At 41.3% G+C, this 18500-nt stretch overlaps 1 protein-coding gene across 1 annotated transcript in view; it reads right to left on the bottom strand.

Moving 5' to 3' along the window:
- Nucleotides 1–18282, bottom strand: part of Sh3gl2 (SH3 domain containing GRB2 like 2, endophilin A1) — a 171621-nt gene extending 153339 nt beyond the window's left edge. Inside the window, exon 1 of the mRNA XM_051188131.1 lies at nt 18094–18282. Within this exon, the coding sequence (XP_051044088.1) occupies nt 18094–18138 (45 nt within the window). The 5' untranslated portion in view covers nt 18139–18282. The remainder of the gene's footprint in view (nt 1–18093) is intronic.
- Nucleotides 18283–18500: the final 218 nt, after the last annotated feature.

Here is an 18500-nt window from a genome sequence, read left to right as displayed (position 1 = left end):
TACAAAAAGAGAGACAGCCACATTCCGACAGTTTTCTTAACTTAAAGGGTGTCATCTTTTTCATCTCTGTCCATCTAAACAATGGAAAACAATGTGTGATTCCCATGACTTTTGCATTTTAACCCCAGGCACTGTTATAAGCACTTTCTGATCAGACTGGTCCCACAACCACTTCAGCCCCAAATAGCACAGAGAGACACTGTATTAATTATGAAACTAGTGTTTCTTATTGGCTGGCTCTAAATTATTAACCCATAATTACCAATATATGTATTCCTACATGGTCTTATCTTACCGAGAATGCCAGACTCACAGGTCATCTTCTCCAGAGATCACATCATGAGTCCTTCCTACATTTCCCAGAATCCTCCACCTCTCCTAGTCTTACCTATCTTGTTTCCTTATTGGTCAATATTCTTTATTCATTAACCAATAAGAGAAGCATATTTACAGAATGACATCTCCCATCAGGGCACTTGTACTACTCTGGTTTACTGCCTTTGCAAGCTATCTACTTTCTATAGCAAAGAATTGCCTTTCCATACGGATTACTAACAGCTTTTAGATGTTTTCTGGTTTCATATCAGGCTACAACAGGACTCATGACATGTGTAGCAGGTGTGGCTTCAAAACTTTACCATTAAAGCTATGCAATCTTGGACACTAACTTCTCTGAACTTCATTTTCCTCAACTATAAAATGGGGGTTAATAATGCTGTAACTTCATGAGGTTTCATAGTAGTGAGGGACTTTAAATACTGCCTAATCAGCTATTTTTACAATTACAAAAGCTTATTTTATACCTACAACTGTATGAGGGTATGTTGTAACATCTAAGTAAAAAGTTAGTCACATAATGTGTAAGTAAAACTAAATAAAAACACACTTAGATACAACTTTAAATTATAAACATTATAGAAAAGAAACCAGAAATACAGATTCACTCAGCAAACATCAGCTGGAAGTGTACTATATGGCAGGCACCTGGTATATAATGAAGAGCAAAGAGATGAGCTCTCTGGAGGGTACCAATAAGGGAAATGGTGATTTCAGAACACTGTGCCAAGTGATCTGCTTGAAGAACTACTATGAGCAATTTCCATTGAATATCCACAGGCATTTGACCCACACTAAATGTGGGATGGGTAAGTATAATGTAGAACACAAGAAGGAAATGTCCACAAGAAAGGCTGCAAAGCAAGAACATCCACTCTGCAGAATGAGCATCATTTGACAAAGATGTGCAAAGCTCAGTAACATTAGTATAGAGAGACACTGGGCTAAGGGAGATGACGTCTATAAAGGCTCATTGCCGGGAACCACAATGAGCCACTGAAGAGCTTTAAGCAGAAGCACAATTTTACATTAGTTCTTTAGACCACTACAGGGCTGGAGGTGTGGCTTGGTACAGCTACCTAACATGCAGATGACAAATGCTTGAGTGGATCTCACAGGAGAAACAAGCAAACAAACAACAACAGCAACAAAATGACTTCTCGATTTCAAATAACAGAGAATTTAGACTGGAAGGAAGCCTAAGGTACAAACCTAAAATCAGGCCCTCAAACTATATTACCCCAGCAATGGAGCTGAGGAATGGGGGAAGAAGGTGTGGGAGGGATGCATTGACAATCAGTGACTAGTGACTGCTCTGGGGCTGTAAAGACTCTCAGAATGGAATGGAAAGCCGTGCCCGAGCTTCGACACTGGGCTCCTCCTGACCACACTGTATATCTCCTAGTGACTGATGGCCTCACACCACATTCTAAACTAGTTCTCTTCTGAGCTAGTGACACACACTGCTCTAAACAAATACCTTTCTTTTAATGATAATCAAATATAATAAATAGAAAACTCCCTGACGGTCAGTGGACAGTGCACCCTTTCTAATCTCAAACTGGGGGAGGGGGACATGTTATGAGTGGTACAGTAAAGGACAGAGAAAAGGCAAGGACTTTCTCTTCCTGTACTCTCACTACACTTAATATGGAACTTGTGTGACCTTATCTTGGTAAATCTGTAGATTTCTTACCACAAGCAGCAGATTTCTTACCACAACTCACTCTGACCCTGGATGGAGAGACTATCAGATCCCACAAGGCTGTCCCTGCCTATCTGATACCAATCTCCTGAATATGTTATATTCCATGCTTCTCACCAACCAACTATAAACCACAGTAGTCTTAAATGGAGAAAAACTCACAGGAATAAGACAAGACTGTCCACTCTCTCCATGTCTATTCAATATAGTCTTTACAGTCTTAGCTAGAGCAGTAAGACAGCTTAAGGAAATCAAGGTGATATAAATTGGCAAAAGTGTCAAAAATCTTATTTGCAGATGCTATGATAGTATACAGAAGGCACCATAAAAACTCAACCAGGAAACTCCACCTATAGCTGAAAAACATAGCAAAACAGCTGTATACAAAATCAGTAGCCCTAGTATATATGATGACAAATGGACTGAAGAAAAAAATAAGGTACAACACCTTTCACAATAGCATCAAAAATATATAAAATATCTTATGGTAAATCTAATAAAGCAAGTGAAATACTTGTATGATTAAAAAAAAAACTTATAAGACATTGAAGAAATTGAAGAAGATACCAGAAGATGGAAAGAGCTCCCATACTTATGGGAGAATTAATATAATAAAAATGTTACTCCTACCAAAACCAACCTACAGAAACAATGCAATGCTTATCAAAATTCCAACACATTTCATCATAGATGTTGAAGAGACAATTTTCAGCTTTATATGGACACACACACACACACACACACAAACACACACACACACACTAATAGCTAAAATAATAAAACAACCCTTAACAATATAAGAACTGCTAGAGGTATGACCATCCCTGATTTCAAGTTGTACTACAGGGCTATGGTAATAAAAACAGCATGGTATTGGCATAAAAACAGACATGTCAATCAGTGGAATCAAATTGAAAACAACAGACATAAATCAACACAACTATGGACACCTGTTTTTGTTTTGTTTTGTTTTTATAAAGAAGCCAGTAATATACACTGGATAAAAGATATCTGCAGCAAATTGTGCTATTCAAAATGGACAGCATCATGTAGAAGACTGAGGATAAATCCATACTTACCACCATGTACAAAACTCTACTCCAAATGAATCAAGACATCAGTATAAAACCACATACACTGAACCTAATAGGGAAGAAAGGAAGTGAAAAATATTCTCAACCTCACTGGCACAAAAAAAAAAAAAAAAAAAAAAAAAAAAAAGATTTTTCTGAACAGACCACCATTACGATAGGGATTAAGATCAACAATTAATAAATGGGACCTAATGAAAATGATAAGCTTCTGTATAGCAAATAACTACACATATGACAGAGGGCTAATACTCAAAATATATAAAGAACTCAAAAAACTAAATATCAAGGAAACAAATAACCCAATTCTAAAATGATATACAGATCGAAACAGAGTATTTTGAAAAGAGAAAATCTAAATGGCTAAAATCACTTAAAGAAATATTCAACCCCTTAGTTATCAGAGAAATGCAAATCAAATAACTACTCTGAGATTTCATCTTACACCTCTCAGAATGGCTAAGATCATAAACAAAAGTGACAGCTCGCTCATGTTGGCAAGGATGTGAGCACAAACAGTCATTCATTGTTGGCGGAACTGCAAACTTGTCCCGTCATTATGGAAATCAGTATGGTGATAACTCTGGAAGAGGGGAATTGATCCAGCTATACTACTCTTGGGCATATATTCAAAGGTCACTCCTCCTACCACACAGACACCTACTCAACCATGTTCACTGCTGCTATCTTCATAATGGCTAGAAACTGGAAACAACCTAGATGTCCCGCAACAGAAGAATGGATAAAGAGAATGTGGAACATTCACACAATGGAGTATTACTCAGTAGTAAATAAATAAATAAATAAATTTATAGGTAAATGAGTGGGCCTAGAAGAAAACCATCCTGAATGATGTAACCCAGACTCAGAAAGACAAATATGATATATATTCACTTATATGTGGATGTTAGCTGTTAAGTCATTGATAACCAAGTTACAATTCATGGAACCCCAAAGGTGAAGCATAGAGTAAGGGACTAGGACAGATAGATAGATCTCTCTAAGAAGGGTAAATAGGCAATTATTGAAGATTGGTGGTGGGGGGCTGGAAGTAGAAGATCAAGCAGAGAAGGGGAAGGCAGATGGGGACAGGGGAAGGGAATAAAGGGGAGACAGCTAAAATTCAGGACCATTTGAAAGTTATATGGAAAATTAATATAATAGAAGCTTCTTAATATATAAATATAGATATATATGCATATATATGCAATCTAAATGAAATCACCAAATAATGAAGAAGACAGAACCCCAAATGATCATCTCTTGTCACCAAGTAATCTTTCAAATACCAGGATTGTGTTGCATCTAATTGACTTGTTGGCCAAAGGGGCCCATGGGAATCACCAAACAACCCAGGCTGTAGCCTCCACAAACTGACAACTCACACTCCACAAACTGACAACAAGGCTCCATTGCTAAAGACAACCCCTATACAACTTACTAAATATGGAAAAAATCAAGCTAGTCCCCACCCAGAGCCTTCGCCCCTACTGGCTAGTGTTCTTGGTACAGGAAGGTGCTCTGCACACTGCCAAGGGAGAAATGCAAACACCAACCCACCACAAACCCTTTGACTACAACAGTGTTCTTTCTGCAAGATATGTTAGTGAAATGGTGGCACAAAGTTTGTGGGAGTAGCAAACCAACAACTGATTTTATTTAGAGCCCACTCCATGAGATGGAACCATACCCAATATTGCTTGGGTGGCCAAGAATGTGAGACTAGATAGACCAGGGACCTAGGGTAAAACCAAATATTATTGTTCTGAAAAAAAAGAAAATGGAGGGAGGGAGAGAGGGAAAATGGGAGAGAGGAAGAGAGTGAGGGAGGGAGGAAGGGAGGACAAAACAAAAACAAACAAAAATGAAGCGATAAAATGGCATTCTGCTATACTTGTATATCAGTATCTTGGTCAGCCATCAGCAGGGAAGCTTCCTCCTGCAATAGAAGGGAACAAATACAGAAACTCACAGCCAGACATTTTTCACAGTGGAAGACCTTGGAACACTCAATCCTAAATGGAACGTCTTCATCATATCCCTCCCTTAAGGGCTTAGGGAATCCTACAGAAGAGGAGGTGGAAGAGTCTAAGAGGCAGAGGGGATGGGGGATACCAAGAAAACAAGGCCCTCTAAATCTGCTCTTAAGAGCAAGCTGCATGCCCAGCAGTAGATGACCAACAGAAGAGGAACTCCATGGCGTCTTTGGAGGTTCCTTGTCTCATAATGTTATGTTAAGATTTTGTCTATTTTTTTTAATATCTTGCTATGTTTTATTTTCATTTTACTTTATATATTTTCTTCTCTCTTTTTACCCTATAGGTCCTTTGTACATGCATTGTATTTTCCAATTTGGTGTTCTTATGGGATTCCTGCGTGTACAAATAAGTGGGTCTCTGTGTCTTGTGCCTTCCCTTGGGCTCTTTTCTTTCTACTTGTTTGGTCCAACTTTGATGTGTTAGTTTTTACTTTCTTATTTTATTATTATCATTTAGAAGCCTATTTTCTAATGAGAACCAAAAATGGGATGGATCTAGACTGGAGAGGTAGGGAGGAGTACAAAAGGAGAAAATGTAATCTGGATATGTTACGTGAGAATTAAAAAAATCTATTTTCAATGACAAGCAAATAAATGAAATAAATAAGCCGCAGTTGCCATTACTCTTTGCCTGGGTTCTGGTAATTTGGTAGACTGTCTCACAGAATCTTGAAAAATGTTTACTTACAATTGTTCACTTCAAAGAATAACACCAAGGCTACAGGAAACAGGCCCACAAAAGAGGCGTACAGAATGAGGTGAGGAAGCAGGCTAGACCTGTGGGGTCCCTCCACACACAGCACCCTCCCGCAAGCTCCACGGAGCAGGCCCAGCATTAGGAGCCCTTCCTTACACTGGGATGCTACATTTTCTGAAGGCTTCTTTAAGTAGTCGTGGCTGACTAAATCCTTTGCCACTGATTATCAACCTAACCTTCAGGTCCTTTCCTCTCCTTAGAGGCTAGGACAGGGCTTCAGTTCTCCACCCTCAAATTACCCCTACATCTGGAACTACCCCGTCCTGAAGATATAAAGAGCCCCCTGTCACCAGTCATTTTATTAGTTGGGAGCTGGGCTTTAATTTTGCAGAAAAATTTAAAGGTTGTTGTTGTTGTTTGTTTGTTTATTTGTTTGGTCGGTTGGTTTTGGGTTTGGGGTTTTTTAGACAGGGTTTCTCTTTGTCACTCACTCTGTAGACCAGGCTGGTCTCGAACTCACAGAGATCTGCCTGCCTCTGCCTCCCGAGTGCTGGGATTAAAGGTGCATGCCACCACCGCCCAGCCCAAGGGTTTTAAGAGTCTTTTGCCAGGTAGATGGGACCAAAGGCAAGTATGTACTGCATAATGCCATGACCTCAACAGGGCTCGATGCTCGGTGAGGGTGCCATCACTTCAGTCTGCTCTGCGTTTTCACTTCTCCAAAGTCTCAGGATATTGCTAGTATCTTGTTTTGCTAATAGAGTTTAACAAAGAATTAACCTCAAAGCACATTATCTACACAGGTGAGAGTGTATTAGTATGTACTATTATTTTCAACAAATCATTTTTTAGGAAAACAATACTGTAGCTGGGTTCAGTGATACACTGCAGTATCATTTCGTATCACACCCAAGTCGTTTTAGCTACTTGGAACTGGGTGGAGACAAGAGAATTCAGAGTCCCAGGGCAGCTTGGTTAACATTTGGAAATCTCACAGGCCAACAAAATAGATAGATAGATAGATAGATAGATAGATAGATAGATAGATAGATAGATAGATAGATATATAGATAGATAGATGTCACAATGATCTGTTTTTATGTTAAGCAGAATAATGGTTAACTTTATATGTCAAATCAGCAGGAACTCAGATGATAAAACATTACATGACTTCTAGGTGTGTCTCAGAGGGAGTTTCCTGGAATACCTTAGCATTTTAATCAGACTAAAGTAAATTCATCCAATCCCTTAGGGACCTGGAGAGAAGAAAAGGGCAGAAGAAGAAGACTTTCCCCTAGACTCTTCTAGAATATTGTTCTCTGCCTCTACTATACACCAGAACTGAAGGTTAAGGAGTCCATTGATTCCAGAGCTTTAAAAACAGCCCAGGTTTTGTCTTCTGCCTCAGACTGTTAGGTTACAACCTTTGCTATCATGGTTCTTGGGTCTCTATTTAGACTAAACTACAAACTCAGCTTCCCTGGTCTCCAACTCACCAACCAGTGCATAGTTTAGGATGTCTGTGCCTTTGTAGTTTCCTGAGCTATTGTACATGACTAAACCCTCCTTATATCTAAGAAAATCCAACCCAAGAATCCCAATGCAGTCAACATTGTAAAACTAAGTGCCAGTTTAAAACAATATCCACTTATTAGCTCACAGCAGCAACTGTATTCATCAAAGCAACTGTCAAATTTTGGGAACAGACAAATTTTTCCACCATACAGAAAGAGGCTACAGTACCCAAGAGACCAACTCTGAGTTGACTCGAATCATTCGTAGCCACAAGCAGCAGACATGGTGTCACTGTACGTAACTTGGTGTGCCTCTGAAAAGCAGAAGTAAATAACAATTGGCACAGATTTTATGTTTCCCGTTTAGCCCATATCCTTTCATGTAAGGTATTTATGGTAAAGATGAACCAACAGATTCACGAAAAATAATTTGTTCGACTTAAGTAGTCCAAGGAATAGTACTCAAGCACAAGGTTGAGCGTGGTAGGAATATGATGTGGGTCACAGAGAAAGAGCCAACCACTCCAACTGGAGTGTCTCTACAAAACAAAACTTGGCCCTTTGTCAGGAGGGTGATGCAAGATGTCATTCTGTATATGTTTCTCATACTGGTTAATGAATAAAGCACTGTTGGCCAATAGGAAAGGAAGATAGGAGGGACTAGAAGACAAGGAGGAAATAGGAAGTAGTAAAGGAGTCAGGATAGAGGGCCTGGAGAGAACAAAACCACTATTCCTCCGCTCTCAGTAAGACCACGTGGAAATACATAGAAATGGGTTAATATTTAAGACAGAGCTAGCCGATAAGAAACTAGTAACTGGCCAACAGCATAATATCAAATACAGAGTCTCGGTGTGTTATTTGGGGCTGGCGCGGCGGCGGGACAAGACCAGCGGCGGAGGGTGGAAAAACCCGTACTCTTTACAGGAGGGTGTGTTCAGAAGAGCTTACACAAGTGACAGGAGGCACACCCAACTTTTACTCTAACACTGGTCGTGGTTGTCGCTTGCGCTCTGGCTGGGATCTGACCTGATAGTCTTGTGGTTGGCTAGTTTTACAAGAGTCAGCACAAAGCAACAGAAGGGAAGGGAGAAGGGGATCCACTCAATTCACAGCACTTTCTTATAGACAAAGGTTTTCCCAGTTGGCAGTGAGTCAAACATTTGATTCTGCAAACTGTACTTACATTTTATACATTGGTATATGGACATACATGCATCAGCAAACTGTACTTAAATTTCATACATGTGTACATGGATATGCTGCATGTATATGGAGACACTTATAATTACAAATGTAAATTAATGTTATATACAATGAGAGGAAAAATTATAGCTCTTCTTTTTGTAGGAACTCAAACAACATTTTTATATTCTCACACTTTGTATTTGGGGTGTGAGTGTGTCTGTCTGTCTTGAGGAAGGATCTCACAACGTTGCCCATTCTAGCCTAGAACTAGAGCTATTCCTGTCTCAGCCTCCAGAGTGCTGGGATTACACCTGTGTGATATCATATGTAGCAAACACCTGGATTTTTAACCAAAAACCTGCTCAATTCTGGGGATAACTGATTATCTTGGCTTTTTTCTCTGCACTTAGAATCATTCAGTGGCCACGTTGTAAGTTCTAGCTAATGGACTATAAACGGAAGTTACTTTCATTAGTTTGATGTTATACAACAAACTTCCACAAACCTATCAGAGTAAAAGAATACTCAGTTACTATGTTACAGTTCCTTGAGTTTGAAATCTAGGCCAGCTCAACCATGCTGTGTTCAGGAGTCAAGATGTGGCCAAGCCTGGGCACCTGCCTGGAAGCTCTGGTGGAACCCTTCTTTTCCATGTAGGCTCTTGGTAGAACCCAGTTTTTGTTTGTTTGTTTGGTTTTGCTTTTTGTTATGTTTTATTTTCTAATGCTTTAGTCCCAGCTTTCTTTGCTGTTCTCTACTTTCTGGGCTGTCTGTATGCTAACTCAGTGCTCCCTCCCCTTTAATGCAAGGGCAGTCCTGATCATACTTCCAGTTCTCCTCACTCGCTCTTCTGCTATCAACAAAAGACAATGTCCTTTTTTTCTTTATTCTCTGAGACTTTCATACATGTATACAATGAGATCCAATTATATGCCCCTGGCATTCCTCATTTCTCACCTCTATTTTCCCCCAATATCCTCCTAACACTTGCCTCCTGGCTTCATGGTTGGTTCCTTTTTCCTTTTGATAATCCACTAAATCCAACTAGCATTGCCCATGTGTGAATGTGCATGTGCCCACCCACTGGCAAAAGGGACACCCACCATGCCACACCCTCAAAGAAGAGTGAGCTCCCAGCAACAATCAGCTACCCATAGCTCCTGGGGAAGGGGTGTCACCTGAAGACCATCTCCCCAATCTATGATGGGATCTTTGCCCGGCTTGTCATTATTTAGGGCTTGTCCAAGTAACCAGAGTTGCTACAAGTCTGTGAGCACCGTGGCCGTGCCATGTCCTGAAGGCAGCACGCTTCCCCCTCCACAGCTTAGAGTCTTTCAGCTTCTTCCTGTCCAATGTTCCCTAACCTGTGGAAGCTGGGGGGGTGGGAGGGTCTCTGACATGACCCATTTAAAGCTGAGCACTGTTTCCTCCCAGCACTTTGACTAGTTATAAGTCTTGCCGTTGAGTGCTGCCCACTACAGAAGGAAGTTTATCTGACCAAGGTGGAAAGAAACCCCAGACTATGGGTAAAAACATAAACATTTAGAAGACAATTTGATAGCATGGCCACTGAGTAAAACAATATAGCAGGTTCTACTCTAGGACTTACGACCTTTGCAGCCATGAGCTTTTAACCAGGATTGTTATGACGGGCATGAAACTGGCTCCTCTTGGAGCAGGCCTTCAATCTAATCGGAAAGTAGTTAGTTACATCATAACAGTGTGCCACATTTGCACCAGTGTCACGTTTTGCCTGGTAGGTAGATAGTATAGCTCAGCACTGGGTAAGACCATTAATGCCTTTTACTCATTGATGTATTTTCTCCCTCAGTAGACTGCATAGTACCTTCCAGCACTATGAAAGCTAGCTGGCAATGCCCTGTGTTTAATAAAAGCTCATATAACCATGTAATCTTCTTTTTCCTGCACAAAGTAGCCATATTTGGAGTGACATCTTCTCTTATTGAAGGCTGTACCCACATAAAAAGGGAACAGGGCTCACATAAATCCCTGGATTATAAAGAGTTTCCATGCTTTCCCAATATATTCTTTCCTTTGACAACCTTGTAAACCATGTGATAATGACAGCAGACTCCAGAATCACCCTGGGTCTGTGAAGCAAATAATAAAAAGTTAGAAAAAGGGATTTGACCAGCCCAGACTCACTGGCTTAATCAATTAATACAGTCAAACTGGGTAAAGCTGGGAATACAAAACCAATATACTGATTGAAAGCCAGGCCTACTGGAACTCACTGTAGACCAGGGTTGCCTTAATAGACTTCTTCCAGCCCCTGCCTGTTGAATACTAGGCTCAAAGGTGTGATCCAGTACTCTGGTGTATGCTAGAATGGTTTTAAAAGGCAACATTTTGTTACTTAAATGGCTACATTGTTTTGTTTTTTGCTCTTAAAGTAATTGTAGTTTCTTTTAATATATGTCATTAAAAGTTTTTTGTATGTATTTATATACTTGTTTGTATACAAATAAATGGTTATTCTTTTCCCATCATAAAAAAAGAAAGGAAGAAGTCAGGCCTAGAAGAGAGTTCCTATTGAGAACTATTGATAAGAAGAAAAGTGATCAGAGACCTATCAAGCTCTGTGTGTTTTGCAGGACAGGGTGAGCCAGAGAGCACCTCAAATGTCATTCCTCAGGAGCCAGCCACTTTGTTATTGAGACAGGACCAGATGCTCTGCTAACCATAAAACAACCAGCAAGTCCCAGGGACAAGCTTGTATGTGCACTGGCTTTACAAGCCTTTCCTTTCCACCCTGGGCATGCTGGGGATCAAACTCAGGTTCTCACGCCTGTACCACACCAACTTTACTGACTGGATGGCTTCCCAAAAAAACAAGTTTTGAAAGAAATTTTATTGCCTGTGGTTGTATGAAGGGGAATGTTCCCCACAGGCCCCGGTGTTTGAACACTTGGTTTAGGTGATGCAGCCTTGCTGAAAGGAGCATGTCGTCCAGGGCAGATTTTGATATTAAAAGCCTCACATCACTTTTGATTCACTCTCTGCTTTGCAGTTGGGTTTGAAGACGTGAGCTCGAAGCTCTCCCTTCCTGGGCCACGCCTGACACATGCTGCTAGGCCTCCCCACCACAACAGACTCTTATTCTTCTAGAACCATAATCTAAAATTTCCTTCTTAGAAAACTTGCCTTGGTTACCTTTGTCATGATACTTTATTACAGCAAAAGAAAATTACTAATACAGACCAATCAGCCTAGAGCCACAAGTAGTTAAAAGAATCCCAACATTTACATAAGCAGGGGTGTTAAATGGAAAGTTGTACATCTCCCACAGATGCCAGAATTCTTACTACTCTCATTAGAAGAGATCAAACATGAGAAAGAAGAAAGGAATTCTCCCCAAATTGCAGGTTGATGGAGAACAATTACTGGAGAGGATGGGTCTTCACAGCACTGACTAGCAGGACAGTTACTGTAGGGGCTGGGCCTTCACAATGTTGACTTGGCAAGACAACAGCAGTAACTCAACAGAAATGAACTTCTGTGACTCCCATTTTGTCCTTTCTCAATTGACATGTTCACTGGGCACAGAACAATCTTGTAAATGTAAATGTATATGTAGCCGATGAGTTCTGTATGTATAAAAGTATTGTCCCGGATGCGCAGGTATTTCTTGGTACTATAAAATTGCCTTTATACAATTCTTAGGGAAAATTTTCATTATGAGAAATGCATCTCTATCTATTTTGAATAATGAAATTTAAAAGAGACCTGAGACTATTGTAAGAGGTCATTTAGAAGCCTAAGCATCAAAGAAAACATCCCAGGAGCCAAGATGTTCTTCTAATGTTGCAGTCTTCTCCATGCTCCAACCCACTTATGACCACACCCAGCTGGACATCTCAAAGAATTCAGAACAAGGCTGCATAGTTAAAAGAACAAGAAGCCAAAGGATGAGAGGGAGGTCAAGGCAATCCACTCATTTCTTATTCACACAGTCACTTGACGATCTGGTCTTAAATTCAGAGTTAAGTCAGCCAGGTACCCATTCTGAACATTACAATGGTTCTGAACCTCTACTTCCTCATCCAGTTATAACTGTTCATATCTCTCTCCATTTCCTCAGCTACACTCTAAACAACACCCTGAGTTCCTGGGAGCCCTGGACTCTACAAGCAGCACTAAAGGATAAGCAGAATAAAATCTGCTCTACAAGACCTAGTTTCTCTTCCCCTAATTACTATCCCCCTTGCTTCACACAATAATGGTCTCCAAAACAGAATATTTTTAGATCAAGTCTTGTTGTCTGCAATAAGATTGTAATTAATTTGAAAGGTGCTCAAAACTTTCCTAACTAGATTAAGACCAAAACACAAAAACAACATTAATGAATCACCATGAAGAAAAAGGTTTCCAAAAAAAAAATAACTGAATCAGACTTCAGTCAGGGACAGCCACAGCCTCGAGGGAAATTATTTAGTTATTAGTTCCATGTCCAATGTCAAGTGTATGGGTGAGTGTGACCTCATTAACAATCTTTAAAAAAGGAAAGAAAAAAGACACACACACACAAAAACAAGGTTCAAGTCACCCTCATCAAGCAATCACAGCACTCTAACCAGCATTACTTCATCCAATCCTAGCAACTCTTGGAATGTCTTTTATATTTGGCTGTCCCTAAAATTAGTTCAGAGGAGGCTACATTTGGGTCAGGTACTGTCAAGTCCAGTTACAGAGGATGGATGGATTCTCTGCCAAAAACTGTGATCAATTTCTCACCTTACATTTTTACTCTGTGGAGGAAGGCAGAGATTAAGTGTGCCTCTGAGAAGCTGGTAAGCAGCTAAGCACCCTCTTTTTTAGGAAAATTTGCTCATAATGTTCAGCATATAATTTTACAGTAATATACAGGGCCATAGCAGCCTATTGACACATTCACCAAAAGGACAGGGCGTAGGAACCCTGGGCCAAGTGATAAGACAAATCCATGATTTCAAAGCAGCAGTGAACTTACTGAGTAAAGCAAGCATGTTTAAGAAAGTAAAATTTTAATATATAAAGCCAATAGGTTTAAAGTTTCCTAAATAGGTTTAATGTTTCCTAAATCAATAAATGCATAAGCAGACTTACAGAAAATACTGCATGGTAAAAAACATGAAAGCATGAGTAGATGAATTAACACAGAGAAAGACCCAGAGCACCAATGGAATCAAGTTTTGTCAAGTGAAAAATTCTGGTGTGACAATATGCACCTACCAGACTGTGTCATAGTCACACCCTATTCAAAAGAGTTTTATCATTAAAAACAAAAACTTAGAAGACACTGAGTTTGAGCACACTGTGGTTTGAGCATATGCCCAAAGAGCTCACATGCTAGTACCTCAATACAGTAGCATCAAAAGGTGGCACTTGGGGAAAGGGAATGGATCTCGGGGACACAGTCCTCACCAGTGGTTTAAAATGTTTCTCTCATAATTCATTCTCCTTCTTGAGAAACTGGAGGTGTCCATTGAGACATGTCTATTAAAAGGAGAGACTGCCCTGTTACCTTTCTTTTTAATACCCCCCCCCCCGCCCTCCTGATTTCCACCAGGAGTTAAGCATCACAAGCCCTCAGCAGATGTAGCCACATAATCCTGGATTTCCCAGCCTGCAGAATCAGGAACCAAAATAAGCCTCTTTCTAAATTACTCAATATCTGGTATTGTTACAGCAACAGAAAAAAAGAGTAAGGTAACAGGCACATGTTTGTCTCAGTGCAGATGAGCATAACAGAGTACCAAAGGCTAGTAACTTATACAGCATAGGTATTTATTTCTCACAGTTTGTCAGTTTAAACAAATACAAGATCAGGACTCCCACCGGTAGACATTTGTCTAACGGAGACTCGTTTTGATGATGGTATCTTTTTGCTACACCCTCACTGTGGCAGATTGAAATGGGTGCTTTCTCCAACCTAGAGAAGCAGTAATTCCATGCATGTGGGCTGAGCCCTCAGACTTAATCACCTTCTAAATCCCATCTCCTTATACTGCCTTATTGGCAATTAATTTTCAGCTCATGAATTTGAAGTGGGAACAAATCATACTATAGCAATAGCCTACCAAAGTGATTAAAAACAAGAAAGTATATCTGGGTCCATGCAAGAGAAAATTACATAGTACTCTAAATGTTGAATCAAATATAGTATTAAAAATACTATAACAAATCCTTTTATGCAAAACAAGCTGCTCTTATTTGAAGCGTACCCTCAAAAAAAAAATAGTTTATGTTGTAAGTTTGGCTCCATTAACTCAGAATGTGGCCTTGCATGGAAATAAGGACACTGCTAATAGGGTCATTCTAGAGGAAATGGGCTCCTAATCCAACATGGCTGGTACTCTTGTAAAACAGAAACTTGAGCACGATCACTGATGATAATACCACGTGAGCATGGAGACAAGATCAAGGCAAAGCATCAATAGATATCAGTGGAGCCCCAGGGTTGGAAATGAGGCTGAAAGAGTTCTTGCATGGTGCTATCAGAGGGAGCATGGCCTTCCTGCTGCAGAAACCTCAAACCTCAATAATCTCCACCTCAAGCTAAGTGATTCAATGCATTTCTGCTGTTTAAGTAACTCAGTTGGTGGTACCTTGTTACATAAAACCTAGCAAACTAATGATGCAACCATCTAAAATAGTTTACCCTGTAAAAGATTTTCTTGTGATGGCATACAGTATGAATTATGCACAGACACCATGTATGTACACATCAAACACATGAACACGGGGAGAATGAAAAGAAGTAATGGGTTTGTGGCATGTTAACCAGAACCAACGCTATTTTTACATAGACTGTTGCAAATTCAAACAAGGTTGTATATAAACACTGACATTACTGCTGATAAAAATAAAACCTCAATATAAGTAAAGCTCACTGAAGGCAGAATAATTATTGTTCATTTGTCCTATTTCCCAATAAAATTGTCTACTTTAATTACATGGTAACTATAGACAATAGAGAGAAATAATCAATTCTAATAGGAGGACCATTGGGATGCACCTTAATCAGGAATCCCAAGCCAATAGTACTGACCCTAAAGGTATATTCTTTTATTAACAAAATCCTACCCACCCGTGGATAACATAAGCAAGAAGCTCAGTTCCACAGAGAGGTGAAATGTCACCTCCATTGACCAGCATGGCAGTCCTCAACAGGGGTAGGTCTACCTGACACTTCCTCTGTAGCTAAGGTCAGATTCAGGAATCAGTGTGGGAAACCGGCTGTGAGCACAGGCTGAGACCACTTCCCTCATAGCTCTGAGCACACAGACACTAGCCTTGGCTCTACACACCCTCTAGAATACACATGCATGCACAGGAATGACCTTTGCCCCGCATGTTTTAAGACCAGGTTCCATCAAGTATGAACAAGACAGTGTGTGGCTTCCTTCACCTTTACAACAAGGGGCTTTTTCCAGCCAAGGGAGGAAATGACCGGGATTGTGCATCTGGGTTCGAAGTAGGAAACAGCAAGTGCACCCCCACTAAATCTCCTCCAAGCTTGGAGAAAGGATTCCTTCCATACTGCACCCTGGTTTCTCCCCACTTACAGGATTCACTGAAATGGGTCAGATGGCCATTGTGCCTATTACCAACCAGATTGACAACTTCTACCTCCAGATGCTTCCTGACACCTCAATTTTACCAGTGGGAGAGACAGTATCTGACACTAAGGAATTCATCCTTAACCTTAGTAGCTATCACTTATTGAGCAATTTTTATGCATGCTCTACAAATTCATGTATCCATACTTTACCCCTGAAAAGTGAACATTAGTCTCATTTTTATCAAGGGAAAAAAAATCCTAGCCTGCTTAAATTCAGAGATAGCAGAAGGGGAATTCAAATCTTAGCTTTTCCTTCCCCAGAGCCAAGGTTCTAAATACCTTGTACTATTCAAAAAAAAGAAAAAGAAAAGAAGAGAAAGAAAGAAAAGAAAAGAAAAAGAAAAAGAAAAAGAAAAAAACACCATGTGATTTTGGTAAAAATCGGTGCTTCAGTCTAGTTTAGAAATATGACAAGTACCAAACTTAAAAAATAAAAGGAAAGTTCCCAACATCAAGAAAGCTACAGTACAGATTAGTTACAGATTACTTCTGTAAAACTGAAAAGTTGTCAGAAGTCAACAATGTACTTGATTTTGTATTTTTGTCAAAAAGATTATAGACAATTCTAATTAGAAAACCAAAAACAGATAGCTAGAAGCACTTTCCTAAAACGGCTTTTCCCTGCATTTCTAAACTGACAGAGCTAATTTGATGAAGGTGAAGTCTGTGGTGACAGCAGCGATAATGCTAAATGCTCACGGTGAACTTCACCCTTGCATCTGTTTCACAAACTTAGGGAATGCAGCCCTCACCTTTTCACTATGCTGTCTCCCATAATACTGCTACTGTGCTACTCGCGAAAAATAACAGAAACCGCACTATTAGAGCTAGCTGATGATAAGGATCTTGAAAGCTAGATTATGCAAAAGTATTCAACGGTTTATCAATAAAGTCTGGTTGCTAAATATAATCTTAAAATTGAACCACACATTATGTAAGAAATGGGTCACATCATCAAGTATTTATGTATATGTTCTCTTAGTAAAATCTTTCAGATTGTCCCAATGAGATTTAAATTATGAGGGTCTGGATTAAATGTATTTAATCACAGTTTATTCAACCCACACAGAAAACCTGGTACATCTAGCCAAGGACTCGCTAAAAATAAACAGTAGGTGATTTTCAAGGTTTTTTGTTTTGTTTAGTTTTTTGGGGGGTTTTTTTTTTTTGTTTTGTTTTGTTTTGTTTTGTTTTTTTGTTTTTTTCAACGGAGTTATGGCTTGGCAGTAAAATCCCTAGGGAAACTTGAAAGACTTGCAGACCACTGATCAAGCCTTGGCCTCAAATAAGCTTCACCAAGGAGTTCTCCAGGGAAAAGTTAATGCATGCAAACGCCTCAAGGAACCACAGCCTTCCATGCTGGGAGCCTGGGAGGCCTGGGAAGGAGTGGTTAGGGGAAAGCCGGGGAGCCAGTGCAGTGCCCAGAGCGCAAAGCGCGGGTGCCTCTACAGCCTGGACCGCGAACACCGGTCCAGCCAACACATCCCAGGACAGTGGGGCGCACCGCACCGCAAGGTCACCGCAACAAGGCGACTTTACATAATCTCCCGCCGCGCAGCCAGGCACCTGCTTGGCACCCTGCCTGCGGCGCCGGAGAGGGGCCATGAGGGGACCGACCGCCTGGGAACCTGGGTGGGAAGACAGAGACGGCGGGACAGGGAGCGGTGGTGCCAGCGACTGGGAGCTGGGAACTGAGAGCCAAGGTGACAGGAATGAGGGGACTCGGAGCGGGAAGAGGAAGCATTGGTGCGGCGGCCAGGGAGCAGGATCTCGGGGAAGCCGGTCACGGAGCGCGACTGCAGTGTAGCGCCCCGCGGGGACCGCACCGGGCCAGGCAGGGCGCAGGGGAGGGAGCTGTCCGCCCGCGGGGCCATCCTCGGCACACCTGCACGCGCCCTACCTGAGTGGCTTTGTGGAACTGCTTCTTCAACCCTGCCACCGACATGATGGGATGCGAGAGGCCGCGTGGCGGGCGGCGACGGACGCGGAGATGTGGCGAGGGTCGCCGGGCCGCCGCTGGTCCTGCGGCCACCGGAGCTGCTGGCGCGGGGGCGCGGCGCGCGGGACACGAGCTTGTGCGGAGAGACACCCTGACGTCAGGGCGGGTGATGCGGCCTCTTAAAGGGGACGCGGGAAGCCCCGCCCCGGGCGCCGGCAGAAGGCAGGTGAGCCCTGGGAACCCAGCTACCTTGTAGCAGTGAGTATCCCTTTAGGGTTAGAAGCCTGGGGTAATCTTCAGCCCTTCGTGCCCCTGGCAGACTGGTTACCACACATGGGCAGTCCTGACTCAGGTGACCCAGCCTCCAG

Source organism: Phodopus roborovskii, unplaced genomic scaffold (assembly GCF_943737965.1).
Source record: "Phodopus roborovskii unplaced genomic scaffold, PHOROB, whole genome shotgun sequence".
NCBI classification, from domain to species: domain Eukaryota; kingdom Metazoa; phylum Chordata; class Mammalia; order Rodentia; family Cricetidae; genus Phodopus; species Phodopus roborovskii.
This window is presented reverse-complemented; position numbering and strand designations above follow the sequence as displayed.